General features: G+C 32.1%; 1 protein-coding gene across 2 annotated transcripts; it reads left to right on the top strand.

The window, feature by feature from the left end:
- The first annotated feature begins 4,010 nt into the window (after positions 1-4,010).
- On the top strand, positions 4,011-8,176 carry LOC114169507 (ankyrin repeat-containing protein BDA1-like). Of its 2 annotated transcripts, none has more exons than XM_028054683.1 (2): positions 4,011-4,663; positions 7,819-8,176. In XM_028054683.1, exons 1-2 carry the CDS (start codon positions 4,076-4,078, stop codon positions 7,969-7,971), a joined length of 741 nt encoding a protein of 246 aa, XP_027910484.1. In that variant the 5' UTR covers positions 4,011-4,075; the 3' UTR covers positions 7,972-8,176. The 2 variants fall into 2 exon arrangements, with proteins under 2 accessions (XP_027910484.1, XP_027910485.1); XM_028054684.1 differs by having other exon boundaries at positions 8,015-8,153.
- Positions 8,177-14,483: the final 6,307 nt, after the last annotated feature.

Here is a 14,483-nt window from a genome sequence, read left to right as displayed (position 1 = left end):
AATGAAAATGGCCTAAAAATGTTTATATATGATAAACTACACTAAATGAATGCTCAAACTAAATTAAAAACTCAAAAATCACAAAATCACTAGTTAATCCAACTTGGACAACACATGCTTCAAAATTACATTTACTTACAAATGGTGGGCTTAATGCAATGCTCATTATCTAGACATGTTTCTATATGCATGAGAGTATGAATGTACTGAAGAAAGTGAATTAAAGATGTTGGAATCACAAAAACCACCTCTTAAACCCAACTTGGAAACAAACTAGTTAAGAGTAAAGGAGGAGGCATGCGTGGCACAGTAACACCCTGCCCTCCACCAACCCTTACAACATGTATTGTCTCTATTTTCTCTTCATTCCTTTCTTTCTTCCTTTTCTTCAAACTCTTCGTTCTTCACTATGAAAGTTTTGGATATTCAATTATAGTGTATTGCTTCCTATGAATTATATCTTCTTTCCTTTTTAGCCAATGAACAATTTGAAATACTTCATTTTTTGGATGATTAGATATGTAATCAACGTTCTGGATATTCTTCAAATATATCTTCAATAATATCTTCAATTATAAATTGTTTCAATATTCTATCTTCAATCAGAATCTCTTTAGGATATGTTAAGACTTGTTGTGCAATTCTCATTATCAATAGAAAATTTTGAATCCACACACTTTTTAGTTTATTTTGTACATTTAGACCCATAATTGAAAAAATATGCATAACTAGCTAGGTTTTCTTATTTGAGAATTCTAGTTTGAATAGTGATTTTGTGAGTGCATGATTGTTGGACAATTTTGAGCATTTTCATTGCATATTTCAGTGTTTTAAAACTTGTTCAAGGCATTCATAGCGCATGAGTCTCAATTCTCATCTTCATATGCATGATTTCACCCATTCTTAGAACCTAGTTTACACTCATTTAGAAGCAAATGTGCATTTTTTGAATACTCAAAAAAAAATTCAGGCATTTATGTGTTTTAAGAGTCAGTTTGTATCATGTTATAAATGCTCAAAAGATAAAAATATCATCCCATGCATAGAAAATTAGAGAACCGAAAAATTTGGATAACCATGGGTTGCTAGACTTGGCTAGTTTTTACCAATTTTAGTTTAACTAATAAAATTAAGTTTCCATCATATTTAATCGGGTTTAGGTAGTTCATTTGCATACCTATGCATATAGAAACATGGGTAGGTCAATAACATTAATGGCTAGCTCCTATATGCAAAAGCAATCTCAGAATTACAAGCAGAAAAGTTCACTAGTTCAGAGTATGGAAAATACTATAGCCCTTTCAAACCAATCATGCATAATGACCAATGCAAAATTGGGATGTAATCAACCTGATAAGTGCAGTACAGAATGCATGAGAACATATTTTAGCACAAGTCAAAGTGAGAATGGTGGTGGCTATTTAAGTGCACAGAATTAGTGTATGCTTGAGAAGTATAGCAACTACAGAAGAACAGAAACAATTCATTGGTGGTTTAGTGAAGTGGTGCATAAGAAAGTTTAGAAATGCAGAATATCACTATAAAATAGGACCTGGCCATGAAAAATCTATTCTAAGCTAATATGATGCAAGAATTTAAGGCCTAAAGTTTGAACTAGACATTGCAAGATGCAAATGAATCACTATATGCTTGTATTAAACATGTATTCGTCCAATAATGGTATCAACACCACTAACCAGGAGATGTAACTCTGTTATGACATGTTTTTACATGAATTTTAAATGCACTAACCCCTCCAAGTAAACCATGAATCAAATGGTTGAAGCATCACTTCAAATGCGAGATTCTAGTGAGAATACAATATGAATTAGATAGAATGCTATGTGACACAAGCAAAAGTAAACACACATGAGCACATTCAAACAATGCATCAATCAACTTAATGGAACAAAACTCATTAATCAATTTGAGCTCGAGAGAGAAAGGGAAAATTAGTCAAACCTAACAATGCCTCAGGTCTTTCACAAACAACCCACAATAATGTAGCTTCAACGCCTATAATTGCTAAACCAATCCAACCTATGTGATACCCCTTACCAATCAAAGAAAGAATAGGAGTGAGAAAAGTGGAGGGATAAACAAATCAATGAATGACAATGGCCAATGAGACTTACCACTACGACAGTGAGATCGCCACACGTATAGAGATTGGATTGATCCCTCAACCCACGAACAAGATGAGGGATTAAACGTCAGGGCATGAACGTGATGGCAAACTCACGGTGGTTGTGCGGCAATGAACGTCAGGTCACAACTAACGTGTTTTAGGTTAGATTTTCGTAGCGCAGGGTCAACAGTTGTTTCGCGATTTGGGGGAAACTGAAATTGGTGGAGGGGAAAGTGAAATGTAATTTGCATTTCATTGAGAACTTTACCGAAGAATTTTATTCGTCGGTAGCTATGACATTTCCATCAATAAATAAGTAACTATCAAACATATGACATTACCGACGAATCATTCCATTGGTAAATAAACCAAGAATATTCGTTGATAAATCTATCAAAAAGTAATAATTACTGATGGATCTGTAACAGATATGTATTTGTCGGCACATATCCATCGGTAAACAATGAATTTCTTGTGGTGATCCTTTATTTCCATATTCTATCTTCAAGCAAAATCTCTTCAGAATATGTTGAGACTTGTTGCGTAGTTCTCATTATCATCTTGATCATCAATCTTCAATGTTCATATTTGTTTGATCACTTTACCAATGATCTTGTTCACCTTGTGATTGGATATAATTCTTTCACACCTTTCTAAACTTGATTTGCATGACCAGTATGGAACATGTTAAGTCCTTGTACTCTTGAATCGTCTAGTCATCCTTCTAGAGTGAAAGTTCTCATGTAATAGGTGTTTCAATATTTATGCTTCATGAGTTGAATTTGACTCGTTTGATGGATACTCGTCTGATAGGTGTTTTCGTCTTTTATCTCCTTGACTCGTCTAGTTGCTTTATCTCGTCAAGAAGATAGTCGTCTAATGCCTTTGTGTGCTGGAATTGACTCGTATAACATCACATTGATGGATGCTCGTCTAATGTTTTTGTATGCTAGTGTTGACTCGTCTAACATCTTGTTGACTCATCCAATAAATACTCATCAATATCCTTTGTGTGCCTTTTGCATTGGCTTGTCTAGCGCATTGTATTGACTTGTTCCATTACTTCTAACTCATCTAATTCATTTTCTTTACACATTTGCTTGTCTACCTTGACTTGTATGATGCTTCTTTGACTCATCTACTCCCTTGTACTAGTTTAGTGCTTTACTGTTGTAGGTTGACTTGTATTGTCAATATAGTCATCTAATGTTCCATCTGGCTCTTGTACTGTTTAAATCGTCTGGTCCTATTATATTCTGACTTGTTGTCTTGAGTCATCTAATGCATTCCACTTTATCGAAGTTGTCTAAGACTTGTATAGAACTTGATTTGTTTGATGTCTGATCCAACATTCATCTCGTCTAACCAGTGTTTTCAAATCAACTCGTCCAAAAGAGTGTGAGGAAGATAACATTAAAAAAAAAATTCAATAATTTCAATAAGATGACTATTTTCACTTTCAACTAGTGGTTGAATTATTATGAAGATACCAAATTTAATATATTTAATAAAACATATTAAATTTCAAGAATTTGTAAAATTGATTAGATAAATCTTCAATAACATTATCATTATCAAAAACACGTATACATGTACCGAATTTTGTTTTGATTTCGTTTGAAAGATTTAACTTTAAATAAAGAAGACACCGGTGTAAAACTATTGTAATATATGTCACCTACATGTTACTCGAGATGCTTCTCACCTATCTTACGCTTTTTTTACGCTTTTTTATTTTCAAGTCAAGCTGGAATAAAAGGTATTTCTTATTTTCTTATCACGTGACAAAAAATAAATAAAGCATTAGTTTTTCCGTTGTGTAGCAACTTGTTACCTCATATATTAAGATTGAATCTGAAATCTATTCCATCATAGTCTTCCATACTAAAATCGTTATCGGAAACTGACACACACAACTCTTGACAAAGCCAAGAAACACCCGAAGAAATGCAGAGTGTGTACTGGATGGAGTTCGCAGCACGACAAGGAGACGTAAACAGCCTCTACGAAATCATTGAAAATGATCCATGTGTTTTAGAAGCAATAGATTCAATACCATTTGTTGAATCTCCCTTGCATGTTGCTGCACGTGCAGGGCAGGTTCAGTTTGCCGCGGAGATCATGACACTAAAACCTTCATTTGCTTGGAAGTTCAATCCCCAAGGACTGAGACCGATCCACCTTGCTCTCGAAAATGGCGACACCACAATGGTCCTTCACCTTATAAAGATGGACAAAGAACTCGTTCGAGCCAAAAGGAGAGAGGGTCTCACTCTTTTGCATTTGGCAAGTGAATCCGGAGACATAGACCTTTTAACTGAGCTTCTCAAAGCTTGCCCAGATTCCGTAAAAGATTTGACCGTTAGAAACGAGACCGCACTGCATTTTGCTGTTATGTACCGGAGGTTAGATGCTCTTAGGTTCTTACTTAGATGGCTCAAGACAAATACGGTTAAGTTTCAAGACATTCTGAATCAGAAAGACGTGGATGGCAACACCATTTTACACATTGCAGCAACAAACAATGACACGGAGGTATCATTTAAATCTGTCTCTCACTTTAGTATTTATAGTATTGATTTAATATCAGGGTATAGATAGATAATTAAAGAGACTTATAACTATTCTGTGTGAACAATCTTCTAGTGAGAGATCCCGAAAAGTTTGGTAATGGAAATAAATATAAATAAAGATAAAACTACATATTTGTAAACTTTATAAAATATTAAATTTTTTAGTATCTTTCTATAAAAAGGTTTAAATATTTATCTTTAATATAAAATTCTTTAACTATTACAGTATATATATTATCGATAGTATTTCAGTTTAAATTCGTAAACAACCAAAATGACATTTTCTTTTCGGAGAAAATTATCTATATTATACTTAAACAGACTATCAATTGTAAAATATGTAATTAAAGTATTTCCTAATGGGATAAACAAAAAAGAAATAGTTTGGTAGATCTAGTCCGGTGTTTTAAATGTTTCTCAACAAATGCTTTAAAATACCAAGTTGCATGTGTTGGAAGCTCATAGATGGAACGGCGGACCTTAAAAAAGTAAAAATTTTATTGAGTGTCAAATTTATTTTTTATAAATGTGTGTAAATTTGAAAGAGTTAAAAAAATTAATAAAATTTAGAAAAAAAATACTTTTATTTACAATTAGGACCAAAGCTCCCCTATTTAACAATAAAACTCCGATGTAGACAATAAACTCTTTATTATAAAAAAATTTGATTTACCCTCTTGTTGTATTTTTCATACAATTAACAATACAATTTATAAATTTATAATTTTCTAATCGTTGTACTCAAAAACAGACAAAAATGACTATTAACGACAAATTCATTAACTACTTAGACTCTAATGATTTGTACATTAACTACTCACAACGACTAATTATCTACAAATGACTCATACATTTAAGTTTATTAAAATCCTAATAAAACTCCCTCATAAACTTAAATGTTTCTTTTATTCTTTATCTCCATTCTTTTATTCTTCATATCGACTTCCCAATTATAATAACTCTTTCACACTGTACTTGCTCCTTTCATAAATAGTCGGGTTCTTTGCTTTCTTCATGGTCGACTTGTCTCTAACCGGATTCTCTTCAATAGGTCCAACTCCTTTTGAGAGATCAGACCCTCAATCATATCTATATCCTCATCCATTACAAGTCGTCACTTCTCCTCTTGCACCTCTAGTGCAGTTCTCATATCCTTCTCAACTTGGAATTGTTCTTGCAGTCTTGAAACATCTTGTTCAAGTTCCAAACGTTGCTTATACAAAGCCTTCTTTCTTCTCTCTAAAATTTCTTGTAACTCATTGTCTCTGACTTCCTTTTCAATTTTAGGTTGCTAATCACCTTTTGCAAGCTCGAACTTTTGAATAACAAGCTCGTCTTTACATGCTCCACTATGATAACTAGGCTCCCTATGAAGCTTTTTGAGATGTTCACTTGGTCCATTAAAATATTCAGAATATCCTGATTCCCTATCGAGTTATCCGAACTTCCCAATGAGCTAACTAAGTTGTTCAGTTGCTCCATCGTGCTACTCAAGCTTTTCATATGTTCCACCACATTGTTTGGGCTATCTGCATATCTTACCGACCTCTCAAACCTACTTGGTTGTCTAGCCGACCTCTCCTCGTTACTTGATTGTCTCGTCGAGTTCTCCTTGCTACTTGACTATCTTGCCAAAATCTCCATTCTACTCAACTATCTTATCAAGTTCCTCTCTCGCTTGTGCTCGACCTCCAAGCTACATTCCACCATGAACTTTGCTTCTTCTTCAACATCTTCTATGAGTTTGATTGTCTTTTCTCTTCCATTTTGAGACCGAAAATCTTTGTCAAAATGTCTACCCTTTCCACAACTAACACTTGTCTAAATAATAGTCCTTTGCATAATTGCCACATGTGCCACACTTAAAACACTCAACATTTGACTTGCTTGATCGACCTCCACTCTGTGGACCTCGTTCTCTTCCATGAAAATTTTGTTGATTAGATTTTTCTATCTCTTCTTCTTGTCCCCGACTTCTACCCCTAGAATCGCTTCATATACCTCCTCGGTATTATCCTTTGCCTTGAGTGTTTCGATCATCTCCTTACATTTGGAGTAGTTGATGAAATGGCTTCACCTTCTTCTTCCTCCACTGGTCATGTGCCTCAAGGGACCAACAAGGTCTTCCACCATGAGTGTTGACAAGTCCTTGGACTTTTCAATCGTGCGGACCATGTTCTCAAAGTCATCAGCCAACGACCTCAAGATCTTTTCCATAATTGGCTAGAAAAAATGTCTCTCAATTTCTGTTAAGTTGATTCGCAACAATTTCAACCCAAGTTATGTACTCAGTTACCCGTTTAATCTCTTTCATCTTCATACTCTCAAACTCTCCCATTAGTGTTTGAAGTTGGACCTGCTTCATTCGATTATCCCCCTTATATGCCTTCTCTAATATATTTCACACTTCTTTTGAACATTTGTCACTTGCAATCTTCTCAAAGTCAGACTCGTCCACAACTTGGTACATGATGTACAAAGTTGCCTTGTCTTTCACACGTGCTTCTTTCAACGCTTTCAATTGGACATTTGACCAATTCTTGTTGTTAGTTGATTCTTCAAAACCATTTTCAACCACCTTCCAAGTTTCTTGGGAAAAAAGACCCTTCATTTTAAGACTCCAATTGTCATAGTTGGCCTCCTTTGTCAACTTGGGCATGGGTACACTATTTGTAAGATCGACCATCTCACTCTCTTTTTCTAACACTCAAGTTTTCTCTAGCTCTCTTTTTTTAGTCAAACACTCAAGCTAATTGACTTTTGATACCTCTTTGTGGACAACAAACTATTTAGTGTGAAAAAACTTAATTCACTTCTTGTTGTTGTTGTTTTCATATAATGAACAATACAATTTATAAACTTATTATAACTTTCTGATCGTTATACTTGAAACAGACCAAAACGGCTATTAACAATTAACTTATTAACTACCTATACTCCAATTGCTAATACATTAATTATCCATAACGATTAATTACCTACAACGACTAATATATTTAAGTTTATTAAAATCCTAACAACACATCTTATTATAATTTATAGTTAAACTGATTCATTTAGAGTAATTTATCTAACACAATGGAAACTATAATGAACTTGTGAGCTGTGTATGTACAGGCAGTGCAATTGTTGATGACAAACATGACAGATTTAGATGCTGTAAATTTGAATGGCGAAAGGGCATTTGATATAATAAAAGACGAAGAAATTAAGAGTAATCTGGCGAGGGCTGAAGCAAGAGTTAGGAAAAAAAAAAAATGGGTTCGTTAATGTTATCAATGAAAGAGTGGCTAATTCGAAAAACTGGTACCAGAGGGAAGATGTCAGATGAGATACGCAGAGTGTACTTGATAGTGGCTACTCTTGTTGCAACCGCCACCTATAACGCAGCACTGCGTCCACCTGGTGGACTTCATCAGATTCAGGCAGCCGGGACTCTTGTAGATCATGTGGCATCAAATTCATCAAAAGTTTCTGAAGGGAAATCAGTGATGTCAAACTTCACTTTTATGGTGTTTTCGATCACAAATACGTATGCCTTTATTGTATCTCTTTTCTCAATTATTTTTATGATGCCCAGGAATGTTGGATGGCTTCTACTGTCTTCGTCTGCGTACCTTCTTTTATGGAGTTACGCCATCTCTTTGGTGGTCGTATCTCCCAATGATGTCACCGCAAACTTCTCGGGCGCAATTTTCATAGTCCTTTTTGTCCCAATCATGGCGTTGGGTGGTATTGTTTTTTCCTCACCTTAACTAGTTATGTTCGGTTATTCAAACCGGTTCTTTATTTTAATTTTTGTCATCTTTGTAATTGTACTATTGTGCAAATTATATATTCGAAGTGTGTGAGATTCTAGATTACTTGTGGTGATGAATAAAATGAGAAGGTTGAAAAAAGTAGACAGTGAAGTTTAGTTGATTCTATGATGAGAATAGTATCTACTTAAATTGATATAGAAAACGTATTTAATATAGATTCTTTAATTCTTTCTCTATTTCTTTACGGTCAATGCTAAATATAACAATTGAAAAGATGAATTTTTAAGAGAATTGAGAACCAATGTTAACAATAAGTTTAATTAGTCGGATGGTATCCACTTTCGTTTGAATGTGTAAGTTTAGTTCCCGCTTAAAAAAAGATGTGAATTGAGTCCCAACTTTTGAAAAAAAGTATCTCAATTAGGCCTCTTTAAAAAAAAATTTATTAACGTCGTTAACAACGTGCCACATGACAGTCTTTGGTTTTTCTATTTTTTTAAAATTTTTTTAATCTTTTTATTTTTTTTAAAAAAATTGAATTTTTTTTGCTACATATCATGTCCTTGGTATGACACGTGACCCTATCAATGTCATGTGGCAAGGTACTGCCACTTGTTAGTGTCACTACCAAATATCATTGTCTTGATTTCAATTTAGTCTCACCATATGTTTATTAGTTTCAATTTAGTCTTCACATATATCTATTTGTTTCAATTTACTCTCCAATATATATATATATATATATATATATATATATATATATATATATATATATATATATATATATATATATATATATCTAAGCCCACTGTCTCCTTATAAAATAGTAATAATTTTAATAAAATCAAGGGGAGCTCTCGTCCATACTCAACTCACTAACACAAAAAAGTGCTTAAAATGTTTGTTATTTTCAACTTTTGACATCTGCAAAAATACCGACGTCATATATGGTGACATTAAAATTCACGTATGAAAAAAAACTGACGTTAGCTAGCGTCGAAAAATAAGAGTCCGACATCCCTTTACGTGAGTTTGATCCCCACCCGACATTCAAATCGCGCCAACAGGAAGGAAAATTTGCTAAAATTAACGTCTGTCCTTGTACTGACAGACTTCAAAGGACGTCGGGCAGTGCTACAGCCGACGTCCTTTGATGTCTGTCAGTGCAAGGACACATGTCAATTTCAGCAGTTTATTTTTTAAATTTTGGTTGTATTTACATATTCCCACACCTGAAAAACAGAAAATTTCCATAACAGAGTTCATATTATATTCCAGCAACGTGGTAATTTTAACTCATAATAGTAAAATTGTCTAGACTTTTACAATTACCACAAAACTAAAAATTTCATCAAGAAATTATTCTACAAAGTTTTTAAAATAAAATTCTAATGTTCTATTGGCCTAACTCCCTTATTCCAATAAATATGTTGCCCACTCTTGTCTTAGTGTATGGATAGTGTCTTTCGATAGAGGTGATGGATTCTTGAAGCGCTGAAAAGATAATACAAATTCATTATGCATGAATATCATTGTTTAAAGTTTGATAATACGTTATAGGCACTTTTTGTTAGTGACTTCATGTAAGTCCGTAGAAAGGGTTTGTTTTTGTAGGTTTCTCTTTCTCCTTTAATTGAGGGGCCCACGTGGTTATATATAAACGATATGGTTTGTATTATTTTTAAAGAATTTTAACAAAAAGTTTTAGAAACTACCAAATGTTATGTTACACTACATAAGTGCATCAAAGGACAATTATCCAACATGAGATTTAAGTAATAAACCTATTACTACTTAAGCCTCTAGTTTAGTTAATTTCAACTTTTGCATCTATTTTATAGTATTATTTTAGTCCAATTTCAATTTATATATACAAATCATGATCAAGGTAGCAATTATATAAAGCAAATGGTATTTGCTATAATTAACATTATTAAAACAAAAAAAGCAACCACAATGGGTGGGAACTTCGGCCATGTGCTAGGACAAGCCAAATAAGGAAAATGTTATGTTACAATACATAAGTGCAACACAAGACAATTATCAAACATGGGACTTAAGTAATAAACCTATTGTGTAGAAGGCAAAGACAAAGGGTGCATGAATAATTTATTCATTCTAGCACACCTCTAGTTTACTTGATTTCAATTCTTTCAACTATTTTGTAATATCCTTTTAGTCCTATTATAATTTACATATACAAATCACGTTCAAGGTAATGCATATATGTAGTAATTGTTAATTTCTATAATTATACTTTAAGGGTATATACTCAAACAAAAAAAACAAATTAGAATGAAGGATACATACCAAAAACACCACACAGAAAGGTTGAGGTTGAGTCAAAGAAGAAGGAACTGAAAACAAGGTAGTCAATGTACCTTTGATGAGTACGTATTTTTGCCCTCATTTAATGTTTAATTATGGGTATTTAATTGAATTTGTGTGCTTAAAGATTGATTTAATTTGGATTTCCTATAATTGGGTTTATTGAGCATAAGATACAAAAACATGTTAAAATAGCTTTTTAGTTGCATAAATGTTCTTTGGATATTTTGAAGTGTGTTAGTGCAATTGCAACTAAGTTGAGCTCATGGAGGTCTGGAAATAAATTGCTTAAAGCTTCCTGACACCTTAAAGATAAATCCAATAGTAAGAAATTATCAAAATCACAAAAATTCAAGCCAAGCATTGCATGAAGACGACAAGAAAAGCTTGAAAAAGTGAAGAAGTTTGGCTAAGCCCAGAAGAGAGCAACAAAAAATTGGACCTTGCGGTTTTCTTTATCTTTATGATAGAAGATAATTTGGAAAAAATATATCTTAGATATTTTATTTGATATTTTTAAATAATTATATTATTTAATTATATCATAAAATATTAAAAGATAATAACTACCAAATCTTTTTAAATATGACAAGATCTTCTTGAATCTTTTTAGATCCACAACAAACTAATATATCTTGAAGATATTGGATTATTTAGAAGATAATTTGAGGAGATTGCAAAGGGTTGATTTGGAAAATTAATACAAATATTAATCGGTGATAATTTATCATATATCTTTAATTTATTTATTTAATTATATTAGATATTGATATTATCAACCAACTATATTTGTCAAATAGTCTATATCTCTCCAAATATTTTTAAATATTTATCTTTTTTCTTTATTTTAAAAGATATTTGAGAGATTTTAGCAACAGAAAAGCGCAGTCCAAGTCCTATATAAAGAGACCAAGGGAGAAGTAGAAAGAAGCTCGGGACTTCGGAGTTTAGGAACCTTTAGGGGGGCCTAATTTCATTTCCTTTTTCTCTCTTCTTCTTTTATTTTTATTTTGCATTCCATGAAAGGTTAAACTTCTTGGGTTGATTCCATTGTAATTTCTTAATTGGATTCTAAGGTTAGATCAATTAATTTGTTTGTTCTTTTGATTCTTGTTGATATATATTTTCATCTATGTCTTTTGGTTCTTAATTTAGTAAAAGTAATGATTTTTTACATTTTAGAAAGTTAGCACGGTGTTAAATCTACATAACATAACAATCATATGAGTCCAAGGGTTTTTAAATTTTAATTGAGAAGTACTTTGATTAATTTTAGAAACTTTCATATGATTGAATGTGTTTTTACTAATAATTGAGAAGTTACTTCGATTAAAGGTGAAAACTTAGATTAAAATTAATCAAAAAGTTACTTGAGTTAATTAGCTTTTTACTAGATATAAGAGGTAAAAGAATGGACTTGATTAGGATTAGTAATATTTAATTGAGAAGTTACTTTGGTTAAATTTACTAAGATTAATCTACAAAGTTCTTGCTTTTGGTTGAGAAGTTACTTTGGTTAAAAGTAAGAACACCAACAAATTAATCGAGAAGTTACATTGATTAATTTGAAGTCTTAAACAAGAAATCAATAACAATAATCTTTAGAAAACCAATGATGAATCCTATTTTTAAAAAGCAGTGGAATCGACTTATTTTTCTTTACTATTAGTTTTATCTTATTTTATCTTTATCTCTCATATTTTTATTATTTTATTTGACTAACTCTTTTGTATAGTTTTATAAGAACTAATTTGTTAACAATCAATTTTGTGTTCGTTGGGAGATGACTTTGGGTTACTTTACCATTTCTATTTTGTTGACTACTATCTTAGCAATACTGACGTTGTTATAGTTTAGTAATATTAATTTGATCGCGTCAATGGCAGCATTATCACATTTAAAAAAAAATAGAAGAATGGAGAGAGAGAAAGGAAACGAAATTAGGTCCCCCTAAGGGTTCCAAAACTTCGAAGTCACAAGCTTGTCCTTTCTTCTACTCCCTTGGTCTCTTTATATAGGACTTGGACTGGACTTTTCTGTTGGTAAAATCTCTCAAATATCTTTTAAAATAAAGATAAAGATAAATATTTAAAAATATTTGGAGAGATATAGACTATTTGACATATATAGTTGGTTGATAATATCAATATCTAATATAATTAAGTTAATTAATTAAAGATATATGATAAATTATCACCGATTAATATTTGTATTAATTTTTCATATCAACCATTTGCAATCTCCTTAAATTATCTTCTCAATAATCCAATATCTTCAAGATATATTAGTTTGTTGTGGATCTAAAAAGATTCAAGAAGATCTTGTCATATTTAAAAAGATTTGGTAGTTATTATCTTTTAATATTTTATGATATAATTAAATAATATAATTATTTAAAAATATCAAATAAAATATCTAAGATATATTTTTTCCAAATTATCTTCTATCATAAAGATAAAGAAAACCGCAAGGTCCAATTTTTTGTTGCTCTCTTCTTGGCTTAGCTAAACTTCTTCACTTTTTCAAGCTTTTCTTGCCATCTTCATGCAATGCTTGACTTGGATTTTTGTGATTTTGATAATTTTTTATTATTGGATTTATCTTTAAGGTGTCATGAAGCTTTAAGCAATTTATTTCCACACCTCTATGAGCTCAACTTAGTTGCAGCTGCACTAACACACGTCAAAATATCCAAAGAACATTTATGCAACTAAAAAGCTATTTTAACATGTGTTTGTATCTCATGCTCAATAAACCCAATTAAAGGAAATCCCAATTAAATCAATCTTTAAGCACATAAATTCAATTAAATACCCATAATTAAACATTAAATAAGGAAAAAAATACGTACTCATAAACCTGCAAAACAAGAAGTCATTTAGAAAGTAGACATAAGACTTTTATGTGTACAAGAACTTGCTTCAATACAAAAATTACTTAATAATGATGAAAATTCGACTTTGGGGTTGACATTTAGATTTAAGGAACAAATTGATGATTCAAGAGTTAGAGACCCTTAAAATAGTTAAAATGGACTTGTATAGAGTTGATTCAAAATGACGGTTGTAGCAAATTAAAGCAGAATAGGCATCCCAATCATATAACATACCACGAAAATCATACCAATTAACATAAACAAACAGAGCAACTCCCCTAACCGGGTTTCCTCGCTTCAATTAGTAAAGCCTATGATCCTTGATGATAGTAAAATCCCACTCCTTGGCACCTTCTACTTTTTCCACTTCCAATGGCTTCCAAATACCCTCTTAGCTCTCTCTTTTTAGTGTAGATTGATTAAAAGTATCAAAAGGACTTTATCTCCTCCTTATTTTGACCTCCCACTCTAATTTTTAATGGCCTTAATTATTAAAACGAATTTTGCATTAACAAGGAGCTTAATGATCATTCAATTATTGTTTTATGATGATTGTGCAACCCTTCCAGCTGCTATTCTAAACGGCTAGGGTTTCTACTTCTTCACATTCATGCCAAAAAGAAATTTGGCCAAAAAGGAATTTATTTCACCTAAGCTAAGGTTTAAACACATAACCATACAATTTCAAAGCGAGGGCACAACCAATTCAACCAATTAATGTTTCGTGATAATTCATATAGATCTAGGATCATATTATCACTCATCATGATCAAGCATATTGACAAAATAATAAACAATTAAAACAACACCCAAATGAC

Source organism: Vigna unguiculata, chromosome 11 (genome assembly GCF_004118075.2).
Source record: "Vigna unguiculata cultivar IT97K-499-35 chromosome 11, ASM411807v1, whole genome shotgun sequence".
NCBI lineage: Eukaryota > Viridiplantae > Streptophyta > Magnoliopsida > Fabales > Fabaceae > Vigna > Vigna unguiculata.
Note: the sequence above shows the minus strand (reverse complement) of the source record. Positions and strands in the feature narration are given on the sequence as shown.